Genomic DNA, 19,692 nt, shown 5'->3' with positions numbered 1-19,692 from the left:
TCCAACCATGGGATACATTATATTCACACCGAAAAGGAAAAACTAAAATCACGAAAAATATAAAATATAATACTTGGATAATTTGGCAGAAACAAAAAATAGGCACAAAAGAAATCACAACAATATTTGCACGATCCGTTCCCAATTCAGGGACACATTTAATTTAAAAAGAAGAAAAACAATTATCGTTTCTTCAGTTTTCAAAGTACACTTCTAAAGCAACGGCAGGCATGTAGCATAAAAGAATAATGTTGATAAAATATATGTCAAATTTCACAACTCAAATGTCACAATAACTAAAGACTGTTTAGCCCCTCCTCCTTTTTTGGGGGGGGGAAGACAAAAATTGAAATAAAAAACATTTGGTATAAAGTTAAAGTTCTGTATTCTGATGGAAATCCTTGCTTTAGGGTCGATTTGAGCCAATCAGAGCACACTCGTTTGATTTCAGCCAATTAGAGCGCACTCGTTTCATTTCAGCCAATCAGAGCGTACTCAATGGTCCTCGAGTTATAAAAGTCTACTCAATTATTTGTGTCATCATAATAGCTCTGTACTGATTGGATAAAACTGCTATCCCAACGTGAAGATGCATTTCATGTCTACTAAAGCGCCTCTTCTGATTGGATGAAACTGCTATCCCGACGCCATAGACCAACACACTATCATTCTGATTATCATCAGAATACAGACATAATTTAACATTTATTTTAATCACTTGCAGTTATTTTAATCAATCAATAAATCAGATCTACAAGCTCACAACGTGTGCTCATATACTCAAAATGTAGAGAGAGGGGGTCGTGTGCTTAACCGGGAGGGGCATTAGCCCAAAATAGCAGATCTACAACATCTAAAAAGCTCACAATGCAGCGCAAGGCAACTCATTGTGTGCTTGTAGATCAGTTATTTATTTTTGGCAACCAAAAATAATAATATAATATTAATAATAATATAATAATATTAATAATAATATAATTATATATATATATAGCTATCTGGTTTAGGCACAACCATTTTGAAAAGCATTTTAAAATAGTTCCCCGACAGTCAGGTCTACACATGCTCACGACTTGCTCCACATAGATTATTATTACGTTACGATCATGATCATCATTTTAAAATGCCCCCCCCCCCCCCCCCCCCCCGCCGGCCATTTAGAGACACTGTAGTCGAGGCCCGTGAACCAAGGACTGTCTAAAGAGGACGAGACGCGAAGAGCGTACGGGCGACGCCATGTTGCTCCATGGCAGTGTTGCCAACTCGTGACAGGAATAAGCCAACCCACCTCCAAAAACCAAGCCAAAAAAACCCCAATAACATGACCATATAATCCTAATAAAAAAGATTTGATGCATTTTATCATTATAAATACCATGTGTGTCTAGGATAATTCATGTCTTAGTAACTTATTATACTAATAATTAGCCTATAAAGAAAATAAAAGGATCTCTGGAAAAAAGGAAGCCAAAAGTCGCGGGAAATAAGCAGACTTGGCAACCCTGCTCCATGGAAGGAAAGCAACATGCGCAGTTGAGACCAAGGAAGCTGAACGCGGAAGTGTTGGCTGCATAAAGCCTGACTGCGCATGTTTCTGTCCTTCCACGGAGCAACATGGCGTCTCGTCCTCTTTGGACAGTCCTTGCCGTAAACGAGGAAGTGAACGGCGGCGAGCGGAAACAGGTCTGAATCTCAGCGATCTCATTTGACGTCATTAAAAAGCACCCAAAGCCGTACGTGTACTGTACGGACACGTCCAATTAGAAAAAAGACCTGTATACTCGTCCTTAGCGTAATTAGTGTTAAATAAAGAAAATAAATCAATCAATCAAAAAAAAGAAAAAAAAAGGCAAAACAAAAAGTACAGAAACAACTTCAGGTGGGCTCTCCTCTCCGGGCTGTACTCGGCTCGGTCCACAGAGGGACGGCGGTGGTTACGGAGGACAAACTGGCAGTGCATCGTGATGCAGCGACACCAGCAGCAGCAGGCAGGTGGCGCTAGAGAGGCCGGGCTCCTCAGGGGTCGAGCAGCACGGTCCTGAGCGCGTCCTCCTCGCTCATGGTGATGGTGGCGACGGCGCCGTCGTTGAACTCGAAGGAGGTGCCGCTGTCCACCACCATGCAGGCGTCCCAGCAGCGCGAGCGCACGCACACCTGCCGCGCGGCGAAGCCCCGCTGGTGCGCGTTGGAGAACACGCGGTTGACGATGGGCTCGCGCACGCTGAAGAACAGCCGGCGGTCCTCGGGCGAGAACACCAGCGCGGCGTTGTAGCGCTCCGTCACGCGGTCCACCAGCTCCGCGTCCAGCGGGGCGTCGTCGGGGGGGCCCCTCTGGGCGCCGCGCCGCAGCGACCTCCCCAGCCTCAGGACGTCTTCCACCGTCTGTGGGAGGTCAAAACAAACAACAACTTACAGTTTAGTGAATTCGCCTGCCATCTATACGTTCATAAACGTAGCTAGGCTAACGACGGTACCTTATGGCAACCTGGCGCCCCAGCTTGTTAAATAAAAGGTAGGTACCCTCACATGTTCTCCCCGTGTACCCTAGGGTAGGTACCCTCACATGTTCTCCCCGTGTCCCCTAGGGTAGGTACCCTCACAAAAAACATGCAGTAATCCTGGTCACTAAACTGCCTCCCCCTGGCCAGCTGGGGTGCCTGATGGAGGGGAAAGGAACTGGTCTCTATACTGCCTCCCCCTGGCCAGCCGGGGCGCCTGATGGAGGGGAAAGGAACTGGTTGGAATAACGTGTTCCTTCCACACGCTACGTCCAACCAGGGAAACTCCCCCCCTGTCAGGTGTAAAGGAGCAACTTGGACACTCAGGCATGAAGGAAGCATGAGTTCAAGTCCGTTGCTCTCCCCTTGTCCCCCATATATGGGGACTAGGTTGGCGGAGGGTGTGTAGAGCCCAGGGTCACATTAGATGATTGACACAGGGGTGAAAAATGGGTTACAAAATCGTGGGATAAAACAAATATATTAAAATAAATAAAATAAAAATAAAAGTTTAAGTGTGCGCAGGTTAAAATCTAACCTGGCGCCCCAGCTTGTTAAATAAAGGTTCAGCTTGTTAAATAAAGGTTAAAATCTAACCTGGCGCCCCAGCTTGTTAAATAAAGGTTCAGCTTGTTAAATAAAGGTTCAAATCTAACCTGGCGCCCCAGCTTGTTAAATAAAGGTTCAAATCTAACCTGGCGCCCCAGCTTGTTAAATAAAGGTTCAAATCTAACCTGGCGCCCCAGCTTGTTGATGTTGTAGGACCAGGCCCGGCTGCCCGTCCCGCTAGCCACGCTCAGCCCGGAGCTCTTCTGCTTCTCCCAGGGTCCGTCGTCCACCGACATCTCGTAGTACGAAGCCTTGGACGACAGAGACTCGCCGATGAAGATCTCGTTCAGGCTCCTGGAAGCATCATGGGTAAAAGAAGGACGTTATGTTAATTAAACATGCTGAGACAACGGTCGGACGTGGTCGGATGTGCTGCTCCCGTGCTTGCGGGACCAATAGCATGTCTGAACTAAAGGTTAGGGTGTCGGTCTATTGACCGTCAGACCAATAGCATGTCTGAACTAAAGGTTAGGGTGTCGGTCTAATGACCGTAAGACCAATAGCATGTCTGAACTAAAGGTTAGGGTGTCGGACTGTCGGTCTAATGACCGTAAGACCAATAGCATGTCTGAACTTAAGGTTAGGGTGTCGGTCTAATGACCGTCAGGACCAATAGCATGTCTGAACTAAAGGTTAGGGTGTCGGTCTAATGACCGTAAGACCAATAGCATGTCTGAACTAAATGTTAGGGTGTCGGTCTAATGACCGTCAGACCAATAGCATGTCTGAACTAAAGGTTAGGGTGTCGGTCTGTCGGTCTGAGACCAATAGCATGTCGGAACGAAAGCCTGTACCCGATTTGTTTGTTTTCTTTCTTACTTTTTTCTTCGGTTACTTGATTTGTATTGTATGTGTACAGTGTATACATTACGACCCTTTTGTATTGTATGTGTAGTAGGAGAGTCGCGACACGCTTTGATCTCGCCGCAAAGCGGGCGCCTATGGGCTATAGTTCCAAACATTGCTCCTATTGGCTGGAACTATCCCATTGAGACAAAGCGGGCGCCTATGGGCTATAGTTCCAAACATTGCTCCTATTGGCTGGAACTATCCCATTGAGACAAAGCGGGTGCCTATGGGCTATAGTTCCAAACATTGCTCCTATGGACTGGAACTATTCCATTGAGACAAAGCGGGTGCCTATGGGCTATAGTTCCAAACATTGCTCCTATGGACTGGAACTATCCCATTGAGACAAAGCGGGTGCCTATGGGCTATAGTTCCAAACATTGCTCCTATGGCTGGAACTATCCCATTTAAAGATAGAATGAGCACTTCCGCATTCCATTGTTACCAGAGTTGGGTGTAACGAGTAACGGAAAATCTCGTTACTGTAACGACACTACTCCTCCAAAATTGATAATCACACTACAGTTACTGGTCGCTTTAGTGCTGCAGTTACTCGTTACTTAATTGCGTCATGTGGCTGCTTTCAGCAGTGTTGCTTTGGACTAATGCACACAACGGAGATGAGTTGAACATGAACAGTAATGGTGCGCTGGAGTCGCGGACTAGAACATGTCAAATTTACGTCGTTTCGGTATTAAAATCTCCGCAGCAGCACTGCTCACAGCGAGCCAGTCTCCCACTGTCACAGAGACGAAGCAGTTGGGGTGTTGCCATGTCCGCTTATTATAAGCGACTTTGGGCTTGTTTTATAATAGCGTAGTCAGGCTTCTTTTGGGCTTGTTTTCATAGACATGGCTGCTTGTTTCTCTTCCAAAACCTGGCAACACTGCCAGCTGGGAGGGTCTTGTTTGTTGTAGAATGTATGTGCTCTCAGAGTCACAATCACTAGTTAGTTAATGAATGATGAATAAACCAAATATGCCAACATGAAAAACTACATTTAATGAGCATGGAGCAGGGAACTCCACATCATAAAGAAAGGGATCCTAAAGCACTGTGAACATATAGGCTACTGATTTCTCTCAGTATCATTATTTTTATTTTAATATAATTGATTTGATTGATTGAAGAATTGATTAGAAGTTTGCATAGAAAAAGTTTTACAAGGTCAAGAGAACCACTGCACTAGACCGTTTTGGAAAGGCCCATTTTGTTTTATTCCTCCACAACCTGGTAAAGAGCATAAAGAAAGATGTTGTGTATGTCCTCCTTATTAGGATTATAAAGATTTGTTAAGTGGTAAATTATGTGACAATGCGACATGCGATTTTATGGAGTAACGCAAAAGTAATGTAACAAGTAATGTAACTAGTTACTTTCTCCAGGGAGTAATAAAGTAATGTAAGGCATTACTTTTTTCAAAAGTAATATGTAATATGTGGCAGGTTAAAACTAACCCGTGGGAGGATAAAACTAACCCGTGGCAGGTTAAAACTAACCCATGGGAGGTTAAAACTAACCCGTGGCAGGTTAAAACTAACCCGTGGGAGGTTAAAACTAACCCGTGGCAGGTTAAAACTAACCCATGGGAGGTTAAAACTAACCCGTAAACTAACCCGTGGCAGGTTAAAACTAACCCATGGGAGGTTCAAACTAACCCGTGTCAGGTTAAAGGATAATTCCATACTAAAAGGCTTTCTTACCTTTCTTTGTAGTTGTTACGTTCCCACCAAAGAGGTCCAGGTGTTATTTTGTGCAAAAGCTCCTTATAATTGGCTATTTCCCCAACCATAAACCCTAAATTAATTGCATTGAATGGGAATTGAATGGGGCTATGGGGTGTTATGCTAATTCGCTTATTTCCATCGCTCAATTTTTTATATATATTTTTTATATATCCTCTCTTCATAATGTAAATAATATCCCAAGCGGCACACTTTACTACTTATTTCGATGGAAATAAGCAAATTAGCACAACACCCCCATAGCACCATTCAATTCCCATTCAATTCAGTGAGGGCTTATGGTAGGGGAAATAGCCAATAAGGAGTTTTTGCACACAAAAACACCTGGACCTCTTTGGTGGGGACATAACAACTACAAAGAAAGGTAAGAAATGCCTTCTAGCATGGAATTCTCCTTTAAAACTAACCTGTGGCAGGTTAAAACTAACCCAGCCTAAAGGATTTGGTACCTGACAGGTAGCAGGTGAGGCTCGGTGCTGGACGACCGGTTCTGTAATAGTTCTGACCTGACAGGCAGAAGGTTCTGTAATAGTTCTGACCTGACAGGCAGAAGGTTCTGTAATAGTTCTGACCTGACAGGCAGAAGGTTCTCTAATAGTTCTGACCTGACAGGCAGAAGGTTCTGTAATAGTTCTAACCTGACAGGCAGAAGGTGAGGTGAGGTGCTTGAGGACAGGTTGTGCGGCGTGCCGTCTGCGTACTGCCGGTTCATCTTGGTGACGCGGTGAGCCTGCGAAGGGAACGGGGGGAAACCAATCAGTCATCACCATCGGTACTGGGCCTTTAGTTAACCCATTTAGACCCAGAGGACCACCATCGGTACCGGGCCTTTAGTTAACCTGTTTAGACCCAGAGGACCACCATCGGTACTGGGCCTTTAGTTAACCTGTTTAGACCCCGAGGACCATTCTACAAAACGTCTTCTAACAGTTTTCTGAAAAAGCTCATGTTTCTTTTTTTTTAACTATATTTTTTATCCCACGTTTTTTGTAACCCATTTCTTTCACCCCTGTGTCAATCATCTAATCCTAATGTGATCCTGGGCTCTACACACCCTCCACCAACCTAGTCCCCATATATGGGGGACAAGGGGAGAGCAACCTAGTCCCCATATATGAGGGACAAGGGGAGAGCAACGGACTTGAACTCATGCTTCCTTCATGCCTGAGTGTCCAAGTTGCTCCTTTACACCTGACAGGGGGGAGTTTCCCTGGTTGGACGTAGTGCGTGGAAGGAACACGTTATTCCAACCAGTTCCTTTCCCCTCCATCAGGCGCCCCGGCTGGCCAGGGGGAGGCAGTTTAGTGACCAGGATTGCTGCATGTTTTTTGTGAGGGTACCTACCCTAGGGGACACGGGGAGAACATGCAAACTCCACACAGAAAGGCCCTTTCGCCAACCCCGCCTTCGGGTATGGGCACTGATGACGCGGAGGAGGAAACACGCCGCCAGCACCCACAGCGTCCCGAGCGGGAATCGAACCCAGGACCTTCTAGCTGTGAGGCGACAGCACTACCAACTGTGCCACCGTGCCCCCAAAAGCTCATGTTTCTGTGTCAGTGGTTCTCGAATAATTTCATGTCAAGGACCCCCAGGAATTATATGAAATTGGCCGCGAGCTTGTAGGTCTGCTATTTTTTTTAAACTGTCAGGATTTAAGATTCTTTTTAGAATCTGATCTCAGGTCAAAATGCGTTAAAGAACCACCATTCTTCTGTGTGTCAGAATCTGATCTCAGGTCAGAATGGGTTAAATGTCTAGGGTACCTGCGAGCAGTGTTGTTTTTGGCAGACATTTTTTAGATTTAGTCAGTCTTAGTCTTTTGGAAAAATGCTTAATTAGTCTTAGTCAGTCTTAGTCATTTGGAAAAATGCTTAATTAGTCTTAGTCAGTCTTAGTCATTTCTATCCTTGATAGTTTTAGTCGACGGAAACTCCTAAGGGTTTTAGTCAGTTTTAGTCATTTTAGTAAAAGGTCTCCAGTTTGTCAAAAATGTAAAAATGTCTTTAAATAAAATGTCTATAGCGTACAGGTATTAATTAGAGCTGGGACTCGATTTAAAAAAATAATCTAATTAATCAGAGGCTTTGTATTTAATTAATCACGATTAATCACATTTTAATCGCATATCATTATTTGACCCAATAACTGTGAGAGAGCCATTTTTTAATGGATTTTGGTATACTAGTGAATCAATGAATAGTGAATATATAATATAGTTTAAGCAATAAAACATTGTTTTTGTAGTAATAATATCTCAAAATTAATAATTTATATAGAGCTTTTCTGAGTACCCAAAAATGCTTTACAAGGGGGACATGATAAATCAAAAACAACTTTATTAAAGGAAAAACACTAAGTAAATAGAAATAAATAGCTTTGGGGAGAGTTTTGGGGAATACATTCCACAGGGTTTGGGGGGGGGGGGCTTCAATTGGTGCAGCAAATATGTGACATGACCATAAGAAAACACCTCTGTGTTTCTTCCGTGGACATACAGTAACAGCTAGGGATGCACCGAAAGGGAAATTCTTGGCCGAAACCGAATACCGAATATAGGAAACAGTTGGCCGAAAACCGAATACCCGAATACATCTTTGTTGTAAAGCTACCTAATTATGGCAAAATACATGATTATGGCAAAACCTAACTTAAATAATTAACACTTATGGGTCCATTAAAAACATCTAATTAATTGGAGGCTTAATTTGTGATTAATTAATCTCAATTAATCAGATTTTAATCGCATATCAATATGCCTATTTGACCAAAGCAGTGAGCTTTCTTTTCTACATAAGCATAGGCAATAAAGTACTTAAAGATGCTTTTCAAGGGGAACATGAGAAAACAAATAAAAACAACTTTATTAGGGAAAAACTATGGAATAAAATAAATGAAAGTGGAATGAGATAGCTGGGGAAAGTAATATTCTAGAGGTGGGTTTGAACTTAGCATGTCTCTGAGAAGTGCATAGTTTAGACAGGTCTGCCTGCTGTGGACACTGGACAGTTAAACTAAACACGGGCAGACGCAAGGATAGTCTATCATTAATTTATAATGGAAACCAGCAACATGTTGATGCAAAGACGTGTAGCTGCTCCAAATGATATTTATTTATAATGGAAACCAGCAACATGTTGATGCAAAGACGTGTAACTGCTCCAAATGATATTCCCATTCGTCTTTGTGTCTGCCCGTGTAAACGCAGCATCGAGGGGTTTAGTTGGGGAACGGATGGAAAGTAGGCTACAATAGTGTTATTAAGGAGGACTCCTTCTAACGATATGGACCAGAGCTAAAATAATGTTAGCTCCCATGCTAGCTAGTAGCTACCCTCGTCAGACAACACCACCACCATCCAGATCGGGTGGAAGGCAAGCTGCTGATATCACTGCTTGTGCCCGTGGATGGGAAATAAGATTTAAAAGGCTATGGAAGCGTGGATGAAAGCACAGATGTGTGCAATAAAGTTGTGTCGGATGTGTCTGTCTGTGCATTCCGTCTGCTCGTGTGTTGTGACTGTCACAGCGTCGATGATGCATTGTTAAAGTGCGTCATAAGCATGCGCCCTTCCTGCGCTGGAAGTAGCAGATCTACAAGTTATCTACCCGTCGCAATGCACAGCGCTTTGGGCTTGTACATCTGTGTTTTCCCCGCAGTTTAGTTGAATTTTATCGATTCACAACTTTAGGACCACTACTACTATTCGGTGATATTTTTCGTCTTGTCAGCGATAACACACACACGTCTCGTCATCGTGTCAAACAGAGCTAATTAGCTCGTCAGCGTCAGTCTTGTCCCGAATTATTTTAGTGTTGTTCGTTTTAGTCCGTCTTAGTCCTGGAAAAAGGGGCGTTGACGTCGTCATTTACGTTATCGTCAGTCCTGACGAAAACAACACTGCCTGCGAGTGCTGCTCCAGACTGAACAGAACATTGACCTTTCTAGTTAATATTATTAGTAGTAGTATTATTAAATGTCTACTGTACCTGTAGTCATTATTATTAGTAGTATTATTTAATGTCTACTGTACCTGTAGTTATTATTATTATTATTATTATTATTATTATTAAATGTCTACTGTACCTGTAGTTATTATTATTATTAGTACTATTATTAAATGTTTACTGTACCTGTAGTCATTATTATTAGTAGTAGTATTATTAAATGTCTACTGTACCTGTAGTTATTATTATTAGTAGTATTATTAAATGTCTACTGTACCTGTAGTTATTATTATTAGTAGTATTATTAACCCTACGGTACCTGCGAGTGCTGCTCCAGACTCAGTCATTATTATTAGTAGTATTATTAAATGTCTACTGTACCTGTAGTTATTATTATTATTATTATTATTATTAGTATTATTAAATGTCTACTGTACCTGTAGTTATTATTATTAGTAGTATTATTAAATGTCTACTGTACCTGTAGTTATTATTATTATTAGTATTATTAAATGTCTACTGTACCTGTAGTTATTATTATTAGTAGTATTATTAAATGTCTACTGTACCTGTAGTTATTATTATCAGTAGTATTATTAAATGTCTACTGTACCTGTAGTTATTATTATCAGTAGTATTATTAAATGTCTACCGTACCTGTAGTTATTATTATTATTATTATTATTAACCCTACGGTACCTGCGAGTGCTGCTCCAGACTCAGTTATTATTAATAGATGTGTAGGGTACCCTACGGTACCTGTAGTTATTATTATTATTATTAGTATTATTAACCCTACGGTACCTGCGAGTGCTGCTCCAGACTCAGCTGCATCTCGTGCAGGTCGACGGGGGTGGGGTTGATGCCGGTGCCCTCCAGGTACAGCCTGGAGCGATGGCGCCACAGCCAGCGGAACTGTCCCCGCCGCAGCTTGGCCAGCGCCTCGGGGAAGGCGTGGGTGTAGCGGACCGGCAGGCACAGGTGGCCCTCCGACTTCTCCGGGTCCGTGTTCACGCCGATCACCGGCGTGTCCTTGTCGAACACCTGGATCGATCGATTGATTGATTGATTGATTGTGTTATTAACAGTTTGCAGAATGTTCAATGAAAGTACAGGTCAATACAAAATCACCTACGAGGATAAAACCTGAGCAGGGGTGAGGTGGGTCAGTGAGCAGGGGGTGAGGTGGGTCAGTGAGCAGGGGGTGAGGTGGGTCAGTGAGCAGGGGGTGAGGTGGGTCAGTGAGCAGGGGGTGAGGTGGGTTAGTGAGCGGGGGTGAGGTGGGTCAGTGAGCAGGGGGTGAGGTGGGTCAGTGAGCAGGGGGTGAGGTGGGTTAGTGAGCGGGGGTGAGGTGGGTCAGTGAGCAGGGGGTGAGGTGGGTCAGTGAGCAGGGGGTGAGGTGGGTCAGTGAGCAGGGGGTGAGGTGGGTTAGTGAGCGGGGGTGAGGTGGGTCAGTAAACAGGGGGTGAGGTGGGTCAGTGAGCAGGGGGTGAGGTGGGTCAGTGAGCAGGGGGTGAGGTGGGTTAGTGAGCGGGGGTGAGGTGGGTCAGTAAACAGGGGGTGAGGTGGGTCAGTGAGCAGGGGGTGAGGTGGGTCAGTGAGCAGGGGGTGAGGTGGGTTAGTGAGCGGGGGGTGAGGTGGGTCAGTGAGGTGGGTCAGTGAGCAGGGGGTGAGGTGGGTCAGTGAGGTGGGTCAGTGAGCGGGGGGTGAGGTGGGTCAGTGAGCAGGGGGTGAGGTGGGTTAGTGAGCGGGGGTGAGGTGGGTCCTTACCTTGCCAGCCACCAGCAGCATGGTGCCGTCGCCCCCGGCCGACACGATGGCGTCGGCCCAGCGGACCGTCTCCTGGTCGTACTCCTGCCGCCGCACCACGCGGACCTCCACGCCCGCGCCGCGCAGAGCCTCCACCACGTGGGACACGTTGCGCGTGTGGATGTGATGTCGCTCCAGCAGCCCGCTGTACGACGAGCCCTTCACCACCAGAGGACAGGTTAGCATGTTACGTAGAGGACATGTTAGCATGTTACGTAGAGGACATGTTAGCATGTTACGTAGACGAGAGGACATGTTAGCATGTTACGTAGAGGACATGTTAGCATGTTATGTAGACAAGAGGACAGGTTAGCATGTTACGTAGAGGACAGCTTAGCATGTTACGTATTGGACATGTTAGCATGTTACGTAGAGGACATGTTAGCATGTTACGTAGAGGACATGTTAGCATGTTACGTAGACGAAAGGACATGTTAGCATGTTACGTAGAGGACATGTTAGCATGTTATGTAGACAAGAGGACATGTTGGTGTGTTACGTAGAGGACATGTTAGCATGTTACGTAGACAGAGGACATGTTAGCATGTTACGTAGAGGACATGTTAGCATGTTACGTAGACAAGAGGACATGTTAGCATGTTACGTAGAGGACATGTTAGCATGTTACGTAGAGGACATGTTAGCATGTTACGTAGAGGACATGTTAGCATGTTACGTAGAGGACATGTTAGCATGTTACGTAGACAGAGGGCATGTTAGCATGTTACGTAGACAGAGGACATGTTACGTAGAGGACATGTTAGCATGTTACGTAGAGGACATGTTAGCGTGTTACGTAGAGGACATGTTAGCGTGTTACGTAGACGGCAATAGAACTGCATTTTATAGTAGTCATAGCACGTCATAGTACACATGTATAATGTGAATACCGCTAGTATAGTACTTACGGACCACGGTCCTTTTGATTATTTGTTATTTGTTTAAGTATAATTATTATTTATGGTGGCTATTATATTAGGATAATAATTATAAGTTTGGTATTTGTGATGATGTTTTATGGCATTTGACAAGTTCTTTTACTACAGTACTCAAGTGAATTGACAGACATGGCTCTGAGTGACAGGTCCCTGATTGGACCTGCTCCCTCTGTTCCTTATTGGTTCTCCCTCACAACACCAGTTTCCTGTTGGCTGGGCACTCTTCCTGTCTCTGTATAAAAGCTCATTTGAACTTTTGCTCTGGAGGGGACGACAGCATTCAGCAGCAGAGAATCGATCCCTCTTGTCCTCTCTTGTGCCTGCCTTATTGTTCTCGTTTGTTCTTGTTCATTATGCCGTAAGTTCTGTTTTGTTTTGGTTAGCCCAGTTCCTAGTTCATAGTCATTGTTAATTTGCTTATAAGTTTGTAAACGAATTATTTATCATTGCTTAAAGCCCGGTTCCTACCTTCTCCATGTAGGGGTGCCAGGTCTTTTCTTTTGTTAACTTATTGTAATTTTGGTTAGTTAGGGTAGTTAGGGATTTAGAATTGTAATTTTGTTTAACATTCTGTTAGGGCCTTTAGATAGGGGTAAACTTTTGATTTCCAGTTAGATTCGTTTTGTTAGAATAGCACCAGCACCTTGAAGCCAAAATGTGAGAAGTTGTGAACCAAAAAATGTAAACTCTCTGCTATTGAAAGTTCTTTTTCACCCTGTCTCCTCTCAAATAGTGTCATGTCCCTTCACCCTAGACGAAGCTCCATAACAAGTACTTAGCACTAGCACTTACCCCACCCCCTTAGATAGCATTTCTGTAGACTACCGTAGATAGCATTTGATACAGACTTATAGCATGTTACGTAGACAGCACTATAATCGCATTGTATGTAGTCATAGCACGTCATAGTACATATGTATAGCATAGTATAGTATATATGTATAGTTTATATGTATAGTTTAATTATATAGATATTCCACTGTTACTTTCTTAGCTTACGCATGTTTCATGATAAATGCTTTTATGTGATGTATTCCCATGCTTTTTGTTCTTGCTTAATGTAAATCGCTCTGGATTAAGAGTGTCTGATAAATGCCTAAATTGTAAATAGTATAGTTTATATGTATAGTTTCATTATAGAGATATTCCACTGTTACGTTCTTAGCTTACGCATGTTTCGTGATAACTACTTTTTATGTACGCGATGTATTGACATGTTTTGTGTTCGTGCTTATTGTAAATCGCTCTGGATTAACACCTATTTAATCCATTAATAAAATGTGCCCATCGTCAGCAAGCGCCTCTAGGCTGTAGAGCGATGCGATCAGTTTTCATAGCACTAATATGACGGAGATTATCAATATTCCATACGGAAAGATAATGATGATGTCATTAGAAAGCCTACTTTCCTTAGTGGGAGCACTCGGAGCCCCCCCCCCCCCCCCCACACCACACGTATAAACGGTACTTTTTGGCCAAAAGGGCATTTTGTTTCCACCGGGGAAAAAAATACTTTTAGTTACTCCACTATGCCTTCTACCGATATTGACCAGGAAATTGCCACATTTTTTCCTCCGGTGAAAATAAATCCCTTTTTTTGGGGGGGGGGGGGTCAGAGTGCTCCCGCTAAGGAAAGTAGGCTTTCTAATGACATCATCATTATCTTTCTAATGACACAACCCGCCTTTTGTTTTGGTGAGTCTGCATTAATGCGAGCGGCGGAAGTCAGGAGTAACATAGCTCAAGTGCAATGCATTAGAGCTATGGACCAGAGCATTAGAGCTATGGACCAGAGCATTAGAGCTATGGAACAGAGCATTAGAGCTATGGACCAGTAGCATTAGAGCTATGGACCAGACAGAGCATTAGAGCTATGGATCAGAGCATTAGAGCTATGGACCAGAGCATTAGAGCTATGGATCAGAGCATTAGAGCTATGGACCAGACTGAGCATTAGAGCTATGGACCAGAGCATTAGAGCTATGGACCAGTAGCATTAGAGCTATGGACCAGACAGAGCATTAGAGCTATGGACCAGAGCATTAGAGCTATGGACCAGTAGCATTAGAGCTATGGATCAGACAGAGCATTAGAGCTATGGAACAGAGCATTAGAGCTATGGACCAGAGCATTAGAGCTATGGACCCAGAGCATTAGAGCTATGGACCCAGAGCATTAGAGCTATGGACCAGACAGAGCATTAGAGCTATGGACCAGTAGCATTAGAGCTATGGACCAGTAGCATTAGAGCTATGGACCAGAGCTAAGGCGTGGGGAAATGTCAGCCGCGACCCGCCCGTCTAGACCGTCCAGAAACCTAACCCGTTAAGCTCAGGTTAGCTTTCAAGTAACTTGTCTTAACCCATTCTGACCTGAGATCAGATTCTAAAAAATTCAGTCGCTCTTCGATTTTTTCAAAAATAGCAGACCTACAAGCTCGTAGCGCGCCACTCGGTGGCACGCTATGAGCTTGTAGATCTGCAATTTTTCAATAGCTAAAGCACGACATGACGCTAACACCAAAATGGGTTAACAGTACGACCACCTACAACATGTCAACCAGAGTGTAGAGTAGGACTTAACAGTACGACCACCTACAACAGGTCAACCAGAGTGTAGAGTAACTTAACAGTACGACCACCTACAACATGTCAACCAGAGTGTAGAGTAGGACTTAACAGTACGACCACCTACAACAGGTCAACCAGAGTGTAGAGTAGGACTTAACAGTACGACCACCTACAACAGGTCAACCAGAGTGTAGAGTAGGAATTAACAATACGACCACCTACAACAGGTCAACCAGAGTGTAGAGTAACTTAACAGTACAAACACGTACAACAGGTCAACCAGAGAGTAGAGTAGGAGAGTAGCTTTGATCTGCCTATGGGCTATAGTTCCAAACACTGCTCCTATGGCTGGAACTATCCCATTGAGATAGAAAGAGCACATGTACATACAGAGTACAGCAACACTCACTTCAGACAGGTCTGATTTTTCTTCTTTCTAATTATCTGTTCGGCCCCAAAATAAATGTGTTTATATATAGGGTATATGCGCGTGACATGATCATCAAACCAGGAAGTTACGCGGGAACACCTACTGAGTGGCAAAAAAAACTACTTTCTGGCCTTGACTGACAGCCCATACATCCAAACAGAAAAGTCCTATCTGATTGCATTAAACAATGTTAAACTCACTTTGCATGTTTCTTTGCCACTCGATGTGCCATTCACTTTAAGCATGCGCATACCTTTTATCGCTATGATGTGTCAACTGGGCTGTTTTTTGTCTGTAGCTTTAAAGGTCTTTAAATAAACGGCGGTACGTTTTGAAACGCCTATGGGGAAAATGAATGTGGATTATCTTCTGGTGCCTTGTCATTCTGAAAGGAGGTGGGGCTGAGCTCTATAGGCCCAGGGCATAGGTTTCACTCAGAACGGGTTATTCTGGTTGCCATTTCTTTCTCCTGCCTACCAGTGGGCTAGTAGGCTATAGTAGTAGGATGCTATAGCCTACCAGTGGGCTAGTAGGCTATAGTAGTAGTAGGCTGCTAGAGCCTCACTGTGGAGACATAAATTATACCATTGTAGATATAAAATAATTAAATAAACACTGAATGGTTTGGTGTCAAAAATGACAAAATAACATAACCTTGATCCACAACAACAGTAATGGGTCGGCCTAGCCGCAATTTGCAACTCTAGATTTTTTTTACAATGGGTTGAATCTAGAGTTGCAATAAGCTCCATCCACTTCCTATTCATGATTTTCGGTTTCTGATCTGCTGGTCTTAAATGACGTTAAACTCACCAACATTGCAGCTGTAGTCCAAGCTTGAATTATCCTCTTTCAATCTGCCGAGCTTGTTTTTCATAAAAATCCCCCGTAGACATGTTATGAGTTACTTTCTGTCCAAAATATTCCAAGAGTGACATTTCCGAGCCGCCATTTGTATTTTTGCAACGTGCCGTAAAACAAGATGTGAGGGGGAGCGCTTGTTTAATAGAATCTTACCTGCGCAGGTAAGACACCCAAAGAAGAGGCAGACACAGTGCGACGCCCCATCACACGCAGCCTTCTATTAAACAAACAACATGTTTTACGGCACGTTGCAAAAATACAAATGGCGGCTCGGAAATGTCACTCTTGGAATATTTTGGACAGAAAGTAACTCATAACATGTCTACGGGGGATTTTTATGAAAAACAAGCTCGGCAGATTGAAAGAGGATAATTCAAGCTTGGACTACAGCTGCAATGTTGGTGAGTTTAACGTCATTTAAGACCAGCAGATCAGAAACCGAAAATCATGAATAGGAAGTGGATGGAGCTTATTGCAACTCTAGATTCAACCCATTGTAAAAAAATCTAGAGTTGCAAATTGCGGCTAGGGTCGGCCCTGTCTAACTGGTCCATTCCACCACGGGCCGGCCCTGTTTTTTTTTTTTGGATTATGTCCACATTTCTTCTCGTCAAGAAGTAAGATGTAAACATGGAGAACTGTTTTGCCGTGAGGGGAATTAACACTTCTAACGACGAATAATAATAATAATAATAATAATAATAATACCAGCGTCGGTTAGATCACATGACATGCATCAGCCACTTGAATAAAGGTGACTTGATTGACATCCAAAAGGGGGCGTGTCAGCTCAAACCCACAATGCAATACTTGATTTCCAGAGTGTTTTGCCTAAAATACAGTAGCATTATAAAGTCATATTACAGAAACTATTCCATTTTCACCCTCCTATATAAATATGTAACATCAGCAACACTATTTAAAAGCCCCCTCAGCCTGCCTCAGGGCAGCCTACTTTAAAAAAAAATATTTATATACTATTTTCAGCAAAGGGATAGCGATTTTTGTGGGGTGGATAGATCTTGTTGAAGCTGGTCATTTTGAAAGTAGCTCTCAAGTCAAAAAAGTATCATATCATATCATATCACGGAGACACCGTATCGTCCTGATAATGGTTTAATTAATGGTTAATGGTTTAATATCTGATATTATCATGATAATGGTCCAGCCTTACCTTCATGGCCAGCAGGGTCTTCAGGTCCTCCTCCGACAGCCCCGCCAGGCGGTAGCGCTGCAGCTCAAACTCATAGCGGGTGGTCTTGGTGACGACCGCCACGCGCTCCGGAGCGAAGCCCTCTCCTCCTCCTCCGGAGGAAGAGGCCATGTTCCGATGATGATGATGATGATGATGAAGGTGGAGGCGTGGCCTCAGCAGAAGAGGAGGCGGGACCAGCGGGACGGCGACGGCTCGCTTACCGAGACACATCATGGCGTCCAGCGCCCGGCGACCACCACTCATTGTCCGGAATAACAACGATATAAATAATAATAATAATAATGGAATCCCCTCAGGAGGAATATGTTGCTCCGGAGAGGGAAGTCTCCCTGGAGCTCTCTGGTTGGAGCCGTTGCCCCTTCCCCCGCGACCCGACTACGGATAAGCGGTTGAAGATGGATGGAAGGATAATAATAATAATATTAATAATCGAGGCGTAGATTGAGTTCGTGGCGATCCAACAACAGTCTCATATTAGAGTCACATAGCGGAATAATAACAACAACAAAAACAACTGCTGTTAAAATATCACTCCTCCATTCACAACACAAAACAAACGTCAACCAGAGTTGGAGTCTCTACGTTACAAGTATCGCTCGTTATATTTGACCTCCTTCGGTGTTAAACGGCCGTTAATAAGGACTGTTAACAGGAACAACAAGCGGCCGTTAGGGTAGGAACTATAGACGGCCTGCCGTGGCTCGATGATGACCCGTGGCTGGCTGGCTGTTGTTTAAGTGTTGTTTAAACAAGAGTAAGCTTCTATCAGACCTCCATATGAGGCTGTGCTGCTAATTTTAGCTCGTCTCTCTCTCTCTCTCTCTGTGGGTTAAGCGTCCAGCTGTCTGTTCCACCTCCACACCAGCATGGAGATCCCAGAGTCCATGTGGAGATCAGATCCTCTTGGTTGTGGAGATCAGATCCTCTGGTGGGTTGGTTGGTGGTGTCTGAGGAGAAAGCAGGAGAAAGCAGGAGAAAGCTTTGAAGCACACAGCGGGAGAAGTTTCCACCTTTAACAACACACACACACACACACACTGTTACACCCACACACACACACAGAAAGAGAGAGAGAGGTTTCTGTGACTTTCCAGAAGAGCGACTGTAGTTGTAGTGTAAGGGGGAGGGACACACGCACGGGCGCGCGCGCGCACACACACACGAGCATACACATCCGCAAACAAAGCTCGCGTCACGCTACGCGACCGTTCCTGTGGCGGTGTTGCCAGACGCTGTGTGAGAAAATAAGCCCAAAAAGAAGCAATTTATAAATCACACTTTAGTGTGATTTACATGCACATTTACATGTGTAATATAAATATTTTTTGAAGTCAAATATCGTGTTTTCAGAATGGGGGTCTGCAGACAAATACTTATTACATTCTGGGTCCTTTGATTTGAAAATATTTGAGAACCATTGTTTTTTTGGGGTTTTTTTTTAACAATTAGGAAGCGAGCCCAACTACACTTTAGTTTAGAAACAGTCCTTTAGTTTAGAAACCAGCCCCCCCCCCCCCCTTTTCCCCTCACTGTATAAGTTTCTTTTCCCTTTTTGCTTCCTTTATGATGAATTCCTGTTGTTTTTTGACTATATAGAAGTGTGTATTTGTACGTCTCTAAATGTTTTGATGAATTGAACATGGTGGACCCTGTTGTAAACAAGTGTAATGCTTAATTGGGTCGTCCACTCACAGTTAACAGTCTTTGTATTGAGTTTGTGCTTGAAATGTACTGTAATTCTGCAAACTGTTAATACATATTTAAATCAATCAATCAATCAAAAAAGCCTTTAGTTTAGATACAAAACTTTAGTTTAGAAACCATTATTTATTTACAATTAGAAACAATAAGAAACAAGCCCAAAGTCGCTTATATGATAAGCGGACATGGCAACGATGTCCGGTGCTGACGTCGCATCCCGGAAGGAAGCAGCACACATTATGCATACTTTTAAAATAATAATTCATATTGAAATATATGTAGGCCTACGTCCAAGTGAGGTTATTTATTTTAATAAGATACTGATTGCATTCTTTACTTTTTACTACATTGTGGCAAACACAAATACAGCTCACTGAAACAAAGACAGTGTTATGATATATAATACGATAATATAGTATAGTAGGCCTATGTATAGTTGACATAGATACTCCACTGTTACGTTCTTATAGTTTATAGGCTACATGATTCATGATAACTACTTTTTATATACCGGTA

At 43.5% G+C, this 19,692-nt stretch overlaps 1 protein-coding gene across 1 annotated transcript; it reads right to left on the bottom strand.

The window, feature by feature from the left end:
* Window positions 1-1,145: 1,145 nt before the first annotated feature.
* nadk2 (NAD kinase 2, mitochondrial) lies at window positions 1,146-18,580 on the bottom strand. The gene is made up of 6 exons (XM_083777552.1): window positions 17,434-18,580; window positions 11,419-11,616; window positions 10,453-10,692; window positions 6,340-6,431; window positions 3,233-3,401; window positions 1,146-2,382 (listed from the first exon to the last, which is right to left on the bottom strand). The coding sequence occupies exons 1-6, from the start codon at window positions 17,716-17,718 to the stop codon at window positions 2,017-2,019; spliced, it is 1,350 nt and encodes a 449-aa protein (XP_083633678.1). The 5' UTR covers window positions 17,719-18,580; the 3' UTR covers window positions 1,146-2,016.
* Window positions 18,581-19,692: the final 1,112 nt, after the last annotated feature.

Source organism: Protomyctophum parallelum, assembly GCF_964188405.1.
Source record: "Protomyctophum parallelum genome assembly, chromosome: 11".
NCBI classification, from domain to species: domain Eukaryota; kingdom Metazoa; phylum Chordata; class Actinopteri; order Myctophiformes; family Myctophidae; genus Protomyctophum; species Protomyctophum parallelum.
Note: the sequence above shows the minus strand (reverse complement) of the source record. Positions and strands in the feature narration are given on the sequence as shown.